Consider the following 14,989-nt stretch of genomic DNA (forward strand, 5'->3'; position numbering starts at 1 on the left):
GCCCTTGTATGACATTTTTAAACCTATTAATATGCCTGTTTCAGTATTGTGACTCATCTACCCATTTCTCTGAAGTTAGAACTAAAATTGAAAATTACATAGAACCCATATGTGATAATTGCATGATGCCACTCATAATACAAATTTGTTATTTGGTAGGTATTTGTCCCATTACCCGACTTTGGAGGTAAAATGGAATACATTTGTTTTTTGTATTTCATTTCACAGAGATAAATTTACAGGCATGTAAAAGGTTTAGTGTTTTGCACTGTAAACTTCTTGATATACATATGATTAATATAGTACCGGGTCCTAATAAAGATATTGCTACTTTTTTCTCTGAGCTGCAAATAGTTGAGTAAAATATATGTATGCGAGATGAAACCAAGCACAGGGGCTGTGCTGATAACAGTTGTCCAGATGGACAGACCCAGTAGCCCTACAGGGTTTCCAGTTGGTGGTGAAACCTAGATGTTTCAGCTAAGAATATATTTCATGTGCTGTCACAAGCAATTAAGTATGCATACTATATAAGATTACTAGAGCTGCTAACAATAATCCACCCACCCGTATTTTAACTGCTAACCTTGGGGGGGGGGGGGGGGGGGGGGTTGGGGGGTTGAATCCTACCCCAGGAAGCATGAGGCACAAAGCAAGGGTCCACCCTGGATGGAAAGCCAGTCTAATACATGGCACAATACAGCGAATTTGGAGATGCTGATTAGCTTACCTGCATATTTTGGATGGTAGGAGAAAAGCATAGTACCCAGTGGAAACCTAGACAAGACAAGGAAGACGTGCAAACTGCATCCATATGGAGTGAAAGTGGGATTCAAACCACCAACCCTGCAGATAAAGCAACAGTACTCTGTTCTGAGCCGGCTTGCCACAGTACTAGCACTAATAATACATAAAACTATTTACAGGATGTTATGTTTGTGTGCCATATACTTTTAAAAACTTACTGTGTTTACCTGTCTGCACTAAATGTAGCCTACGGTAGGGATCAGTAAAGTTCATAGCTTATCTTACACACAAAATAACACATAATGCAAATAAAGCATAAAAGTAAACATGTATACACATGTCCTGTGCTTGAATTTCTTTTTTTGTCATAAGTATGCAAATACATGTGAAACTATCCCAAACATAATATGCATAAACCCATACACAAACCCTTTAAAAACTATTTTAATTACTGACGCAAACACAGGCCAGGGTACACAATGGAAAATCTACTTATATGTAAGAAATGTTATAGTGCATATGGATATCGGATGATGTATTTTTTAAATGTAGTTTTAAATTAACAAGGTTACGGTTTGGACTGAAACACGCTTGTCTTAATTCAGTGTAATATGATTATTGTCCAGAATATTGCGTAACTGCATACGTCTCAGAGGAGTAGGAAAGGGGTGTAACTGATGACATCATTTTAAGCGCTGTCGTTAAAACCAAAACAAATTGAAACAGATGTAAGAAACACACCAAACGAATAATTAAACGTGGCTCTCTGTAAGGCTTCATTGCACTTTGATAGGTGTTTGAGAAAAGACAGAAAAAAAACTCTTTCGAAAATCCAATTCTTTTTTCTACCTGTAAGCCTCTTTTCCCATAATGCAACAGGCGAAGAGGAGAAGGGGGGAAGCGACAGAAAAGTCAAACAACTTAACTGGGTTCTAGAGACATCCAAACCCGTAAATAGTTTAACGCGTTTATTGTTGATATTGTTAAATCTTTAAAGGAACAAACGCTACTGCTTGACAGCTTCCGCTCTGTCGGTCATCGTTTGCCAGAGTTCGATTGTATGTTTGGAGCCGAATTAGCCTAGCCTAGCATAGCTTAGCCTCTCATAGTTTAGGTCGTTTCATTTTTAACCTAGCCTAGCTTAGCCCTTCTTATTTTAACATAGCTTAGCTTAGCTCAATCCCTCCGCTGGGAAACGAATACGATGGGTACTTAGCCGGCTAGCATTAGCACGGCAGCTTCGGCTCGGGCTCGACTGTCACCCGTAACGTTTAATGAGCACAAAAGATCCCGCATCCCGGGACAGATGCGGAAGGAGAAGAGTAAGTATCACGGCTTCTAGACCAATATTTTCACATAAAACTTGTGCTTTTCGGCCGCCCTGCCCTCACAGAGCCGTCTTTGTGGGGTTTATCCCGCTCTAGGTGTTCGACCACAGTAGGAACAAAGGGACGGTCAAGGTGGCCTGATGTGGCAGCATACCGACATGGCTTTGGCCGCTAGCCGTCTTGCGGGTGCGGGCCGGCCGCCTCGCCGCGTCAGTCCTGCTGTTTCCCCGGAGCTAGAGGCGTCGCTGCTGGTTGCTGGATTATCGAGACTTACTGTACGGCTAACTTCTTAGCCTGGTCGTTAGCCGCAGGCTGCGGGGCCTGCATACGAGAGCCTTAGAACATTTAAGACGCGCGTTAAATGCAAGTTTCATGTTTAGAGACGGATGTCACACGGTGTCGATTAGTGTATATACGAGTGTAATTAGCGATGCTCGCGTTCCGTTATGTCCCCAAAATGGAGGTCCGGGTCTGCCGCCCCTGCAGGCCCGACCCTCTCGGTATGAGCACCACTAACTACCATTGTTAACCTGGGTCATGGCGGCTGTTAGTCCGTGTCTTGGTACAGGCAGTTCACCGGGAAGAACCGGCCATGGAAATGCGTGCTGTCCCGGTTGCCTTTGCTGCTTCGGACATGAGTCGGTGCTCCCATATGAATCGTGTTTTATATACAGAGGGGGAGCTGGTTAATTGGCTATTGGTAAACAGTATGTAAAGCCCCTTATGCCAAATTAAATACCCCCAAGTGGAACAGTGACCATGTATGTAAAACTTATCTTCTTGTAATTGTGGTGAAAGGGAGAGATGCACGTTTGCCTTGTGGCCCAGGCTGCCACTTTCTCTTTGGCTGAAGCACGGTGAGGTTTCTGCATGGGAATATGACGTCCAGGCCTTGAAATGCCTAAAACCTGGTTACTGCGCCTGCCGGTTTTTACTAGTTAGGTGAATTATAGTAGCAGGATCAGAAGCAGCGTTTAAATAACGGATTAGAACGACCCAACTAGGTAAACCACGAACATACACATCCTTTGCGGTGACAGTAACGCTGGCTGTAGGTACATACTTTAATGCCTCCCGAGTCATACCCGCTAGTATGGCCTGAGTTATTGCAATGGCCTCATGTGCAAAGGGGTTTAACTTTGAATTTAGGAACTCATTAAAGGTACTGTAACTGTGAACATACAGACTCTTTGAAATATTCTGTTTTTCTTGGTTTTCATAGTAGGAGGAATCTAAACCGTGAGCTTTTTTCAGCTCCAAGCATGTACTGTTATTAAATTAATACACACTGGATTATCAAGTACTTTTCTTGTTCTGCATGGTAAGATCTCAGCAAACTCATTCAGAGTAGTACTCTTCTCTTTGACAATGGAAAGATGTCCAGGTTTGGACTGTGCAGAGTTAAGGGTTTATTGTCAAATTTTGAAACGAAATTATCCCAGTATTTGCTCGATGTTGTTGGATAAGCTGACTCCTTTTTATAGGTAATGTCGTGTCAGAATGATTTAATCTGGTATCAGACATTGCAGTATAGGCCCTGTGAGTTTTAAGATACATTTACATCCATCCAGACCTTAATGCTTATCCTATGAGAGCTGCATATTCATCTAACAGCTTGGATGTCCATCCACCAGCTACTAACAGTCTGCAAATTTCTTTTCTCAAGAAGGAACACCTCCACTGCAAATAGTAAAGTGATGAGGATGTATTCATGCACCTTTACTCTGTATTTCTGTCAACAGTATTCGTCGGCCAAGAACTAAAGTGTAAACGGACTAGTGGTATTGATTAGCTAGCGTGCTGGAAATGCACACACTTATCGCAGAGATGCATTCCTGTGTTACAGCGCTTGCGCTACATCCATTTTGCCTGTTCTTTATACCAGAGCATGATGCACATTTGTGTATGAGATTAAGGTGTTTTCCTCTTTCACTTTGCTTTGTGTATATACAGTATATGCATTTGTATTATCTGCCAGTGTAGTTGGGTATATTATCAGCAGACAGTTTTATTTTTATGTGGGAGGGACTCATGTGATATTTTTCTCTTTCCCAAATTTCTTGTAGGTGATGGCAGCACAGCTATTTGCATGACAGGCTGTGGGTAACTTAATGAAACAACACTTTGGATAGCATCCTTTAGCCATCAGACTCGCCCTTCTCCCTCATCATACGGAGGGACTCTCAGAATGAAGAAGATAAGCCTTAAAACGATCAGAAAGTCATTTAACATAAACAAGGGTAAGGAGGAGGGGGAATTTGTGGTGGTTCAGCCGGCACTGGCTGCCGACTTCGCGAAAGACGATCCGGTTTTTGGAGGTTGCTACAGCAAAGAGCTCGCGACCTGTGACCTTAGTGCTGAAGAGGACAAGGGACATAAGAACCGGTCCAAGAGTGAGAGTCTCATGGGTACACTGAAACGGCGCCTCTCTGCGAAACAGAAACCGAAAGTTAAAGGAAGCGCTCCCTCACTTGGCTCAGTGGACGACGACACGTTTTCTTCTAACTCTGCCCCGATCAGCTTTAATGAAGTAAAAACTCAGCGCCCCTTAAGATCCACGTCTCTCTGTAGTCATCATTATAGTCCTACCCCGTGGCCACTTCGACCTGCCAACTCGGAGGAGACGTGCATCAAACTGGATACCAAGGTGAAAGCCTTGGTGCATTCGCCCGGCCCCAGTCCAGCTCTCAATGGTGTTCGGAAGGAGTTTCATGACCTGCGGATGGACAGGCTTTTCCAAAACCCAAGTAATTCACTGAAAAACTCTGAGCCACAGAGTGACGACTTGCATATAAACATTGAAGACTTGCCTGTGGTTATTGGACTCGCTCCTCAGGACTATATTCAGTACACAATGCCTTTAGATGAGGGAATGTACTCTGTGGAGGGATCACACTCATACTGTTTGGATAGCTCCTCACCCATGGAAGTGGTGTCACAAGTCGAGAGGGGTTCTCCCCCAGTGGAGGACGGACAGATTGACACTGACTTGGTGATATCACCTGACATCTTTATGGAAACGTCTCTTAACGGTCTTCTGATTGGTACCACAGGTGTGGTGCTTCAGAGCTCCAGAGGCAGCGGTCCACCACTCTCACCTTTGCTACCTCCACTCCCTGGCAGCCAGATTCAGAGGAACTTCAGGCGGCTGAGTAGTGCTGACGCTCAGGTCGTGGAAAGAATGAGACACCACCTAAATTTCGATCCCAACTCCGTTCCAGGCGTCGGCAGAGTTTATGATTCTGTTCAGAACAGCGGGCCCACGGTGGTGACGAGCCTCACGGAGGAGCTGAAGAAACTGGCAAAGCAGGGATGGTACTGGGGCCCTATAACTCGTTGGGAGGCGGAGGAGAAACTCATCAACCTACCAGACGGCTCGTTCTTGGTGCGAGACAGCTCTGATGATCGCTATCTGCTGAGCCTGAGCTTTCGTTCCCAGGGTAAGACGCTTCACACGAGGATTGAACATTCAAACGGCAGGTTCAGTTTCTATGAGCAGCCTGACGTGGAAGGTCATACGTCAATAGTTGACCTCATTGAGCATTCTATAAAAGATTCTGAAAATGGAGCATTTTGCTACTCCAGGTCTCGCTTACCAGGGTCTGCGACATATCCTGTTCGACTGACGAACCCTGTTTCCCGGTTTATGCAAGTGCGTTCACTGCAGTATCTCTGTCGATTTGTTATCCGCCAGTATACACGGATAGATCTTATTCAGAAACTGCCTTTGCCAAACAGAATGAAAGATTACCTGCAGGAGAAGCACTACTGAAATGCTTAAAATGGGACATATTTGCAACTTGCACTTTTTGGGTTCAGTAATAAAATGAAACATGGTTTACAAGCATCCATTGGTTAAAATGTGTTTGGTGCCATCATATCCTTGTGTCAACATGACTGTTGTATACTGAACTGACAGCATGAAGCTTGAGCAGTTTGATTTGTTGTTGCTCAGATCTGACTTGTTAAACAGAAATGGTCTAAAACTAATTTGCTTGCATTTGTATGAAAATTTTCCCAAAAAACAGAAACTTCTCTAGAAAATAGAGACCTGGGGGGTGGGGGGAGCCATGCATCAGTTATTCTGTTTATTTCACTAAACACGTAACACAAAACAATAAAAAAGAAAAAAACTTGTTTACCTTAGTTTACAGCAGGCCCATGATTTTGGGCAATTTGAACTAGTCAACCTGATTCTCTGCATTGAATCTTACTTTTAAAGACTCATTGTTTAGCGTTACTTTTACATAGTCCATTACAAATGTAGAAACCCAATACAGGGTTCTCAATTTCAGTTTATGTCTGTAAATCTACGGGAAATAGAGAAATAAGCAAACTGCTTCTGAAGCCAAAGTCGCTGCGTATCTAATCAGCATGCAGAATGAATTGAATCTCCCCTTTTGTGTATCGTTGATCACCTGGTTGAATTGGACCTGCTTGAGAGCTCCTGAAACAATGAGTGATTATTCCTTACAAGATTTGAAAAGCACAGCTCTTCCTTTCCCAAGTCGGTTAGCTACCTGCTTATGTCAGTGATCAACATCACTGTTGGAGACCAAAATATGATTCGGATGTTTGTCGTCATCCCTACTGAGTGTTTATCCCTGGGAGATGGGACATGGTGATTAAAGGCTTAAAGGTTCCTGCCTTTCGGTTAGGGACTGGTTAGGCTGATTAGTGCACGCATTGAATTGAAACTGCTTCCCCAGTAATAAAGGCACACCTTATTCAAAATAAGATGAATTCAGGGAATTTCTTATGTGACATACTGTTATTTAAATAACTGTATGGTACAAAGATGTTTAATAGAATTTGGAATGATCTTGATATTAACGGGGGGCAGGGGCTTCTTACTGTGCTGTTCAACTACCCATAAATGTTTCACAGCACTTTGTTAGAATGTCTTGCGGAAAGTTTTGCAAGCTGCAGAACCACGCTTTAAATAGACACGCGTTTATTTGAATCCTCCTCTTCTCTAAAATGTCCTCCTTACTACAACTCTTAATGCTTCTCATGTTCTCTACAAGGCCTGAATTTCAAATGCTTCTGCCATGTCTGCTGTATTGAAAAAACATATGTTGGTAGGATCATTCTGCTGTTAGTGCTATGGGTGTGTAACTAAATGTGGAATGATTTTCGATGCCCAGTTGTTGGACATGCCTAATGGTGCACATCAGAGCATTTATGAAATACCCTTTAGTGTGAAGTTGATCCCCTTGTTTTTTTGATGGTTCTGAAATTCATTTTTGGAAGTTCCCTGAGATACAGAAACCGGAAAAGAAAACTCCCCGGTTCTCAAATAACTCTCTAAAGCTGATTGTTCAACATTAGTGTTTATCCTTGAGCAAAATACAGTATTTAAATAAATTGTAATAGTATTTGAATATCATTTTTTCAGGTAGGTGACTCGATGCACAAACATTATCCAAAAGGTTCTGGTATTCATTAGCCTGACTTTAAACATCTGTGCAACAACAAATTGAGAAACTGGTACCTAAGTTGTAAGAGTTGTGCCGTACGAGGGAAGGTTGATGTGTTTGTATGGAAATGCCTGCTACATTGTTTTGTTTTTTTTCTTCTTCTCTCGATCCATTTGGGCACTTATTTGAATTTGGCCTCCAGACTCAAAGTAATTTTTGAAAGTCCAGTACATAGGCTGACTGTTAATGGGGCTTTTATATTTAATGGCCAAACTTACCATTTGGATTATAATTTCAGTGGTTTGGTTTGCATTACATATAACGACGATTAACGTACAGAAACTGTTTGGACTTACTTTTAGCTCGAGAAGTCTGTTGAAACTTGAGTCCCCCTCCCTTTCCTTGAACAGGGTATTAATTTGCTTGATCACCCAGAGTTGGTAGAATATATTAGCTCATAACAGTAACCTGCTTATTGGGTGTTTTCTTTCCTCTGGGGGGAGGAAGTGCATGCTGAACACATCATTTACGAAAAAGGAGGATTATAAGCACATGTGTTTAACGGAAGTACAGTATGTTATTGCTGCCTCGGGTTCCGAGTCTCATGAAACCGTTGCATATGATTACATCGGCTTTTAATTTAGAATAGCCTTTAATTACACAGACGTTGTTGCTCATTTCCAGTCATATTGACTGTTGTGCTACTAACAGTTGACAACATTTGTATGCACAGAAATGGCCTCTTCACAAGCAGCATATCTTCCAAAATAATGCAAACGGTTTGAAATAAAGGTATGAGCAGCTTCCATCTGCAGAGGTGCTCTCTGAGGGAACTTTCATTGGAGTAATCTTTTTGTAACACCAAGGACCTTCATGTAAAAGAAATGCATTTGTAAAAGTTTTTGTAAAAGTGTACTTGTGTATATAGGTCACTAAAAATGCTGTTTGAAATAAAGTGAATTTTCCGTTATTACAGTTTTATTAATTTATTATGATTTGTAACTTAAAGGTGTTTTTTCCCCCCCATTTGCTTCTGGCTATGATTTGGACAAGTCTAAGGATCGTTTGTGGGTGACTGATGGCAATTGTTTGACTTCCAAAAGGGGCGTGTGTGTGTTGAGTCTGGTGAAACAACATTGGCTGATAGGCACTTGAAGGAAGCGGAGGACTCCAGTGGACCAATCGGTTTAGTCTGTTAATGAAGCATGCGCCCTTTATTTGATGACACGCTAACTTTTATTATGTGAATGTGTTTAGGAATAATAGTGAGTGAATGTTGTAATAAGGAGAACTTGGAATTAAAAATGGAAAACCATGATGTGGCTTTAGGTTAAAGCAAATATATGTGTGAAATGAAATGAACACCTTACACATTTACTGTACCGTAGTGTTTTATGTACAGATTACACTTAATTGGACAAACACTGAAATCTGCATTTAACAGCTGGCTGGGATCACCCCATATTAAAATCCTCCCTGATTGCTGTTGCCTTTGCATTTAATATAACAGGGTTGTTGAAATTGCTGAAGCATAACACATTGTCAAAACTGTTAAATACTGTTTCATCATTTGCTTGATTGTGTGGGTTTGCTTCAGGTCAAAGTTTACTACGTATAGTACTGAACAGGTATTGTTACTTTGGTTTCTTTTCAGAAACCCATTGGTACAGTTTTAAAGTGGAAAAAAAAACACATTTCAGATGTGTGTTTACGCATTTGTGCTGCTCTATTCTCATAATTGCCTTTCTGATACTAACATATGGCATAAATGGAATGCCGCAATTTCGATGTGTGTACACATGGTGACTAGCTGGAATAGCTGGAGAGTTTGAAAGATCTGCATTTTAGGGAACGCGTCAATCAGTATGACAGTCATAAAGCCATTAGTACTTACACTAGGTGATCATTCTGGATTACATTTCATTCCACATGGTACATGTCACCTAACTCCCCCCCCATTTGTTTTTTCTTTAAAAAAAAAAAATGAATCTATAGTAATTTCTTGCACATTTTGGATACACTTTTCAAATTTTTTTGTATCCGCTGGTACAAAGTATGAATAAAGTTATCCACAAACGTTTTGTATGTGTACGGTTTGTATGCTCTGTTTAGCGAGATCTGTTATCGACTTTATAAAATGTTGTTGCAACATATGAGTGCTAATTTCAAAATGCATACTTATTATAAAATAAAGCAAAATGCCTTCGGTAAAAATCCTTTAGTAATTTTGCCAATTCCAGCAGAATTCAGTATTTAAATGAGGTGATTGCCTTTTAAACTTCTTCAATGCGGTATGGCTGTTGAATTAATGTGAATATGTGAGTTCTTCAGTGCTTAAGGTGAGCAGAAGTTAGCAGATCTGGAATTGCAGTCTGCTTCACATTGTTAGAAGTAAGATTTCATCTTATTGAAGATGGGAAATTCTATCTTACATATATTCTAACCTGAGGGCTGCCAAGCATTTTATTGTCTGATTTTCAGCTGTGGGGGATATCATGTGTTCTGGAAGTTATTTAAAAAGTTTTTACGCAAAAGTTTGCTCAGTATTCTGAGAGTCACCTTCTATTCCTTCTTCTATTTCAGTGACACTGTAGATAAACACCAGTGTGCAGCTCATGCACACGCTTATAATTCAGACCTTTTTGCTCATCTCTGGAGAATATCTGAGCGAGGTTCAGCTTTCTTCTGAGACTCTGCTTTATAGCAGGCTGAAGTGACTTCGCTGAAACAAACGCTCTGCATCCTGTAGGAGACATAGCCAAAGTAATGAATGGATCTGCCATCAGTAGAACTGAAAATGTTCTGAAATTTTAAGATTTCAAAAACCACGTACAGTGTTTGAAAGCTGTAAAATCTTGGCTACATTTTTACTTCAGTGTTGAATCGTTTAATGAAGTTTAAATTTACCTGCCTTACTTGGGCGGGTCTTTTGTTTTTGTGCCTTCCTACCCCCCCCCCCCCATAGTGTAGGGACAGTTTGCGGCCAGCAGGGGCCCCCAAACCTCAAGGGCCCCATGCAAATGCGTGGATAGTAGTAAACACAGCCGCTGCCTATATATACATGCATTCAACTTACAGATCTGCTTATCCTGGAAGAGGTCACAGGTTAAACTACCTGTAGTTGTAGCACATGTTCTGTGAGCAATTTTATGGATCCCCCTGTGTGTCGGGTAGAAAAAACATCTAGCGGAGTTAGGGGTGAACCCTGCTCATGCAGACAATCTTTGCAGCTTGGCATCTGGTTCAAATTGCATGGTGCTGGAGACTAGCAGAGGTGCTGGCTGTCAGCCCTTTGCGCGAATCCCCAGAGGGTTTTTTTCCCAGCATTATCATCATGTTGGGTGTGTCTCAGGGGGAGCAGAGGGGAAGGCAGCGTTGTTAGGAGACGAGACCCTCGCCAATTAGCAAATTAAGTCACCATGGGCCATCCGAGTGCAGCAGCTTGCAAGCCTGTACATCATGTGCGATTTTATCAAGGGCGCTACACCACCATCAGCAGGTAGCAGTACATCTGCCCAGAATGGTTCAGCCAGAGTCATCCACCCTGGCACTACGAGTGTGTGCTGCAGGGAGCCTGTGCTTTTTGGACTTTATTCAAACATTTAGGGCCCACGCTATGCTTTATGGAAGTAAGAGCCCAAGTTAGCTAAATAAACAGAGATATGGTTTATTGATCCCAATCAGGAAATTTTGGATACTTACGTGAGAACCTCTAAATTCTGTCTTTGTTTTACATCATATGACACCAGTTTAATTTCTTGTGCAAATATTTGAATCTGGGATCAGTGGAGCACATGGATGACGGCTCTCCTTCCAGAAATTACGGAGTTACGGCTGAAATTAGCAGCAAGTCGGACACCTGCTTCCGAATGTGCGAGCAGACTTCCTGCTCCTCTGGAGTAAAAACCTCCTTCATGGACTACAGTGGCGAGGGCTCCTACCCTTTTCCTGTGGTTTGGTTCATCCCAAAATGTTCTGCTATCCATGACATAATTTTTATATGACCTTATTGCAGTATGTAGGTAATACAATGAGTTGTGCAATCTGAAAAAGAATAAAATGGGCCGTGCTCTTTTACTGATAGCTTTATTGCAAAAGGCTAAAACGGACAATTCAAAATATGAAATTCAGGAAATTCAGGAACACTTTATATGTTGGTTGATTTATTTGACAAATATTTTAGTAGTACACTCTTACTTAATTAATTAACCGGAAAGTGTTGGCTACATACTGATCCCATGTTCATTCATCATTAATCAGTCATAACAGTTAATGTATTTCACACAGTTATTATATTTGCTCATGATTTGTACTTGAGTAGTAATTGAGTTTCTAAGTTCTTTGTGCCCCTCCAGTTTTACCTGGAAAAAAACACATCTAAAGGTAGTTCCAGTCTAAGAACCAAAGGGTTAACATCAGTTGAGACATTCTAATTAATTCATTTCTTTGGATTACTAATAGCTAATTAACTTAAAACATGAATACAGCTGCTTGCACTGAAGGTCAACCAAGAACTGCAGGGTTACCTTGTTTGAGGGCAGCGTAAGCATTAAAGGGCGTTAGCATCGGAACATTCATCAGCCATCTTGTTCGGTGGATTTATGAGGCAAGCCTGCCATCTGGCACTCTGTGTGGAGTCACATTTGTCATCGGTAAACAAGGCTGAGGAAGGCAGCTACTGTTAAGCAGGGGAACGTGCCGCTCGCCATATAGCTTTACAGCGATGTGCTGGGAAAATGCTGCGTTCGTCATGTGATTGTATGGCCTGAGATAACCAATGGCAGCAGATGGCCTTTTCCCAGGTGCAGAAGGTTCGCCTCTATTAATCCTTGTGATCCTCTGCCAGCAATCCCATCGGCAGCGAGCTCCGTAATGACCACAGACTGGACATCGGTCATTAGTGATGGAATTTATGGGTAATGCTATTAACGGAATGAAATGGTAAGTCTCGTCAATTTCATTACTTTTCGTTTTTAATGAAAAGCACATAGAGTATTTGACAATGTTGTGATCATCTGCAATACTTGAATCGTTTTGGGATTGCATCAGGTTCTGAGCTTGACTGATAGCGATGGTGAGGGGGGGGGGGGTGGCAAGGTGCATACAGTTCAGTTCTTTATGTCTTGGACTTGTCAGCAAGTGAGTAAGAGGCAAATTTTTCTGGGGATGTCTTGGTTGGTTTGTTGTTTCACAAATGCTGCAGACAACTCCGTCCTAGACCCATGTGCTTTTTTACCCATGTGCCCTGTGATTGGCCAGCATCTTTACCAGGTTGTGTCCTGCGATTGGCCAGCATCTTTACCAGGTCGTGTCCTGCGATTGGCCAGCATCTTTACCAGGTCGTGTCCTGCGATGGGCCAGCATCTTTACCAGGTCGTGTCCTGCGATTGGCCAGCATCTTTACCAGAGTGTACTGCAGCCGTGTGCCTTGTGCAAAGCTGGCATCCTTACCAGGGTATACCGTAGCCATATGTCTTGTAAAAGAGTGGCATCATTTAAGGTCCTGTAACCGTGCCCTTTTATAAGGAACTTTATCTGAAATACACCGGTAAAACTCCCAGTAATAAACTGTAAACATTATTATAGCTGACATTACATTTATTTACTTGGTGGAAACTTTTATCCAAAGCAATATAGTTCTTTGAGAAACAAGGTCAAACAGTCCCCGGATCAGTTGGGGTTAAGGGCTGTGCAATCCAACCAGAGGGTTTGAACTTGCAACCTTCTAATCACAGGTACTGAGGCCTAATCCTCAACACCACACAGTGCCTCATAATCCCTCCACAGCCTAGGTGACAGAGGAGAAGAGTCCAGAGCGTCTGTTACCAGCCCACATCTGGAGCCCGCAGGCTGATGGGTGACAGAGAAACTCGTGACAGCACACTGTGACAGCGACAATGTTTTGTTCCTCCTCCGGCGATGGGCTCATTTTTCATGCTGGAGGAAGAACAGGTGGCTGCAGTCAGGAAATGGATCGGAAGCATTTCAAACAAGTGTTTGGCTCCATCCTTCACAGGCCGCCCCGCTACCCGTCCTTCATGCCCTCCATCTTTCACCGCACGGCGCCACAGGGCTCCCCAGGCCTGATTGTGTCGCCCGGCCTAACCGACATGCTCGTTTATTAATTATAACATTTTAAAGAACTACTGCAAAGTGGCTGGAAGATGGATGGATGGTCTAGAATGTATTAAAGCATTAAACTGAAGAATAAACTACATGGAATATATCTTCTTCAGTTTGTTGTGTCAGTTTGCTACATGTGATCCTAAATGTAAGTCTGCACTGTCTCTCCACCCATGCACCTCCCTCTCCGCCCATGTGCTTCCCTGCTCTCCACTCTGCCCATGTACCTCCCTCCCCGCCTCTCCACCCATGTTCCTGCCTCTCTGCCCATGCGTATCTCTGCTCTCCTCTCTGCCTGTGCACCTCCCTTCCCATCTTTCCACCCATGTACCTCCCTCCCTGCCTCTCCGCCTGTGTGCTTCCCTGCTCGCCTTTTTGCCCGTGCGCCTCCTTCTGTCTCTTCACCCGTGTACCTCCCTTCCTGTCTTTCTGTCCGTGCACCTCCCTCCCCGTCTCTTTGCCCATGCTCCTCTTTTCTTGTTTCTCCGCCCGGGTACCTCCCTCCCTGTTTCTCTGCCCATGCACCTCCTTCCCTGTTCTCCTTTCTGCCTTTGTGCCTCCTTTCCCGTCTCTCCGCTCGTACACCTCTTTCCCTGTCTCTCTGCCCATGCACCTCCTTCCCTGTTCTCCTTTCTGCCCATCTGCCTCCTTCCCCATCTCTCCAGCTGTATGTCTCTCTCCTCGTTTCTCCGCCTGTGTGCCTCCCTCCCTATATTTTTTATCCATGAGCCTCTCCCTGATGCCCACCCATCTCTGTGACGACTCTCCTCCAGCACTCCTGGTGATATCTCCTTCAACAAAAGCCCTTCACAACAGCCCCTGAATGATATTGCTCCAAATCCGCTGCCATGGCAAGGTACCTCCCTGCCCTCCTCGCATGCCACTCTCATGTTGTTTAAAGAGCCAAACTCACTGACAGGCTCCATTTCTTAGTAAATGCTGTCAGTGGCCTACTGTATTGGGGATCTCTACTGTGGGGAAAAAAAATGAAAAGAAAGACATTTATTATTATGTAATTCTGTCTGGATGCTGCCCCCATTCCCACATACATTTTTATAATTGGGATCATCTTCTGTTGTGACACTGCCCCTTAAATTTGCATTTTCATTTAACGTTCACCATTAAAATGATAAAAAAAAACAAGAAATATGGATTCTTATCAATATACATGAGCATGGTAAATTTTTAAAAGTGCTTTTAGAGTGATCTGAGAAAAAGAAAATAATTTAACGCTTCAGCAACTTAATTGTATCATGATGCAAGCAACACATTAATATAAATTAACAATAATATAATTTTTAAGTCATCATCATTGTCAATGAAGTATAGGATATAGGCAAAACCCCAACCACCATCAAAACCACATCAACA

The 14,989-nt window shown here is 42.6% G+C and overlaps 2 protein-coding genes across 2 annotated transcripts; one reads left to right on the forward strand and one right to left on the reverse strand.

Annotated features, from left to right (window-relative positions):
* The first annotated feature begins 1,438 nt into the window (after positions 1–1,438).
* On the forward strand, positions 1,439–8,465 carry LOC125708967 (suppressor of cytokine signaling 6). The gene is made up of 2 exons (XM_048976931.1): positions 1,439–2,069; positions 4,142–8,465. Exon 2 carries the CDS (start codon positions 4,264–4,266, stop codon positions 5,845–5,847), a length of 1,584 nt encoding a protein of 527 aa, XP_048832888.1. The 5' UTR covers positions 1,439–2,069; positions 4,142–4,263; the 3' UTR covers positions 5,848–8,465.
* Positions 8,466–13,283: 4,818 nt separating this feature from the next.
* Positions 13,284–14,275, reverse strand: LOC125709364 (octapeptide-repeat protein T2-like). Its single transcript, XM_048977687.1, has 2 exons — positions 13,846–14,275; positions 13,284–13,345 (listed from the first exon to the last, which is right to left on the reverse strand). Exons 1-2 carry the CDS (start codon positions 14,273–14,275, stop codon positions 13,284–13,286), a joined length of 492 nt encoding a protein of 163 aa, XP_048833644.1.
* Between the last annotated feature and the right edge of the window lie 714 nt (positions 14,276–14,989).

This window comes from Brienomyrus brachyistius, chromosome 15, assembly GCF_023856365.1.
Source record: "Brienomyrus brachyistius isolate T26 chromosome 15, BBRACH_0.4, whole genome shotgun sequence".
In the NCBI taxonomy this organism is placed as follows: domain Eukaryota; kingdom Metazoa; phylum Chordata; class Actinopteri; order Osteoglossiformes; family Mormyridae; genus Brienomyrus; species Brienomyrus brachyistius.

Bases quoted from the DNA above. Each gene is read 5' to 3' on its own strand.
- LOC125709364 (XM_048977687.1), bottom strand. From the start codon at position 14,275: ATGGGGAAGGAGGCAGATGGGCAGAAAGGAGAACAGGGAAGGAGGTGC. The intron at 13,346-13,845 runs GTACATGGGCAG...GTCACCCATCAG, and splicing joins GTGGAGAGGCGGGGAGGGAG to CCTGCGGGCTCCAGATGTGG.
- LOC125708967 (XM_048976931.1), top strand. From the start codon at position 4,264: ATGAAGAAGATAAGCCTTAAAACGATCAGAAAGTCATTTAACATAAAC.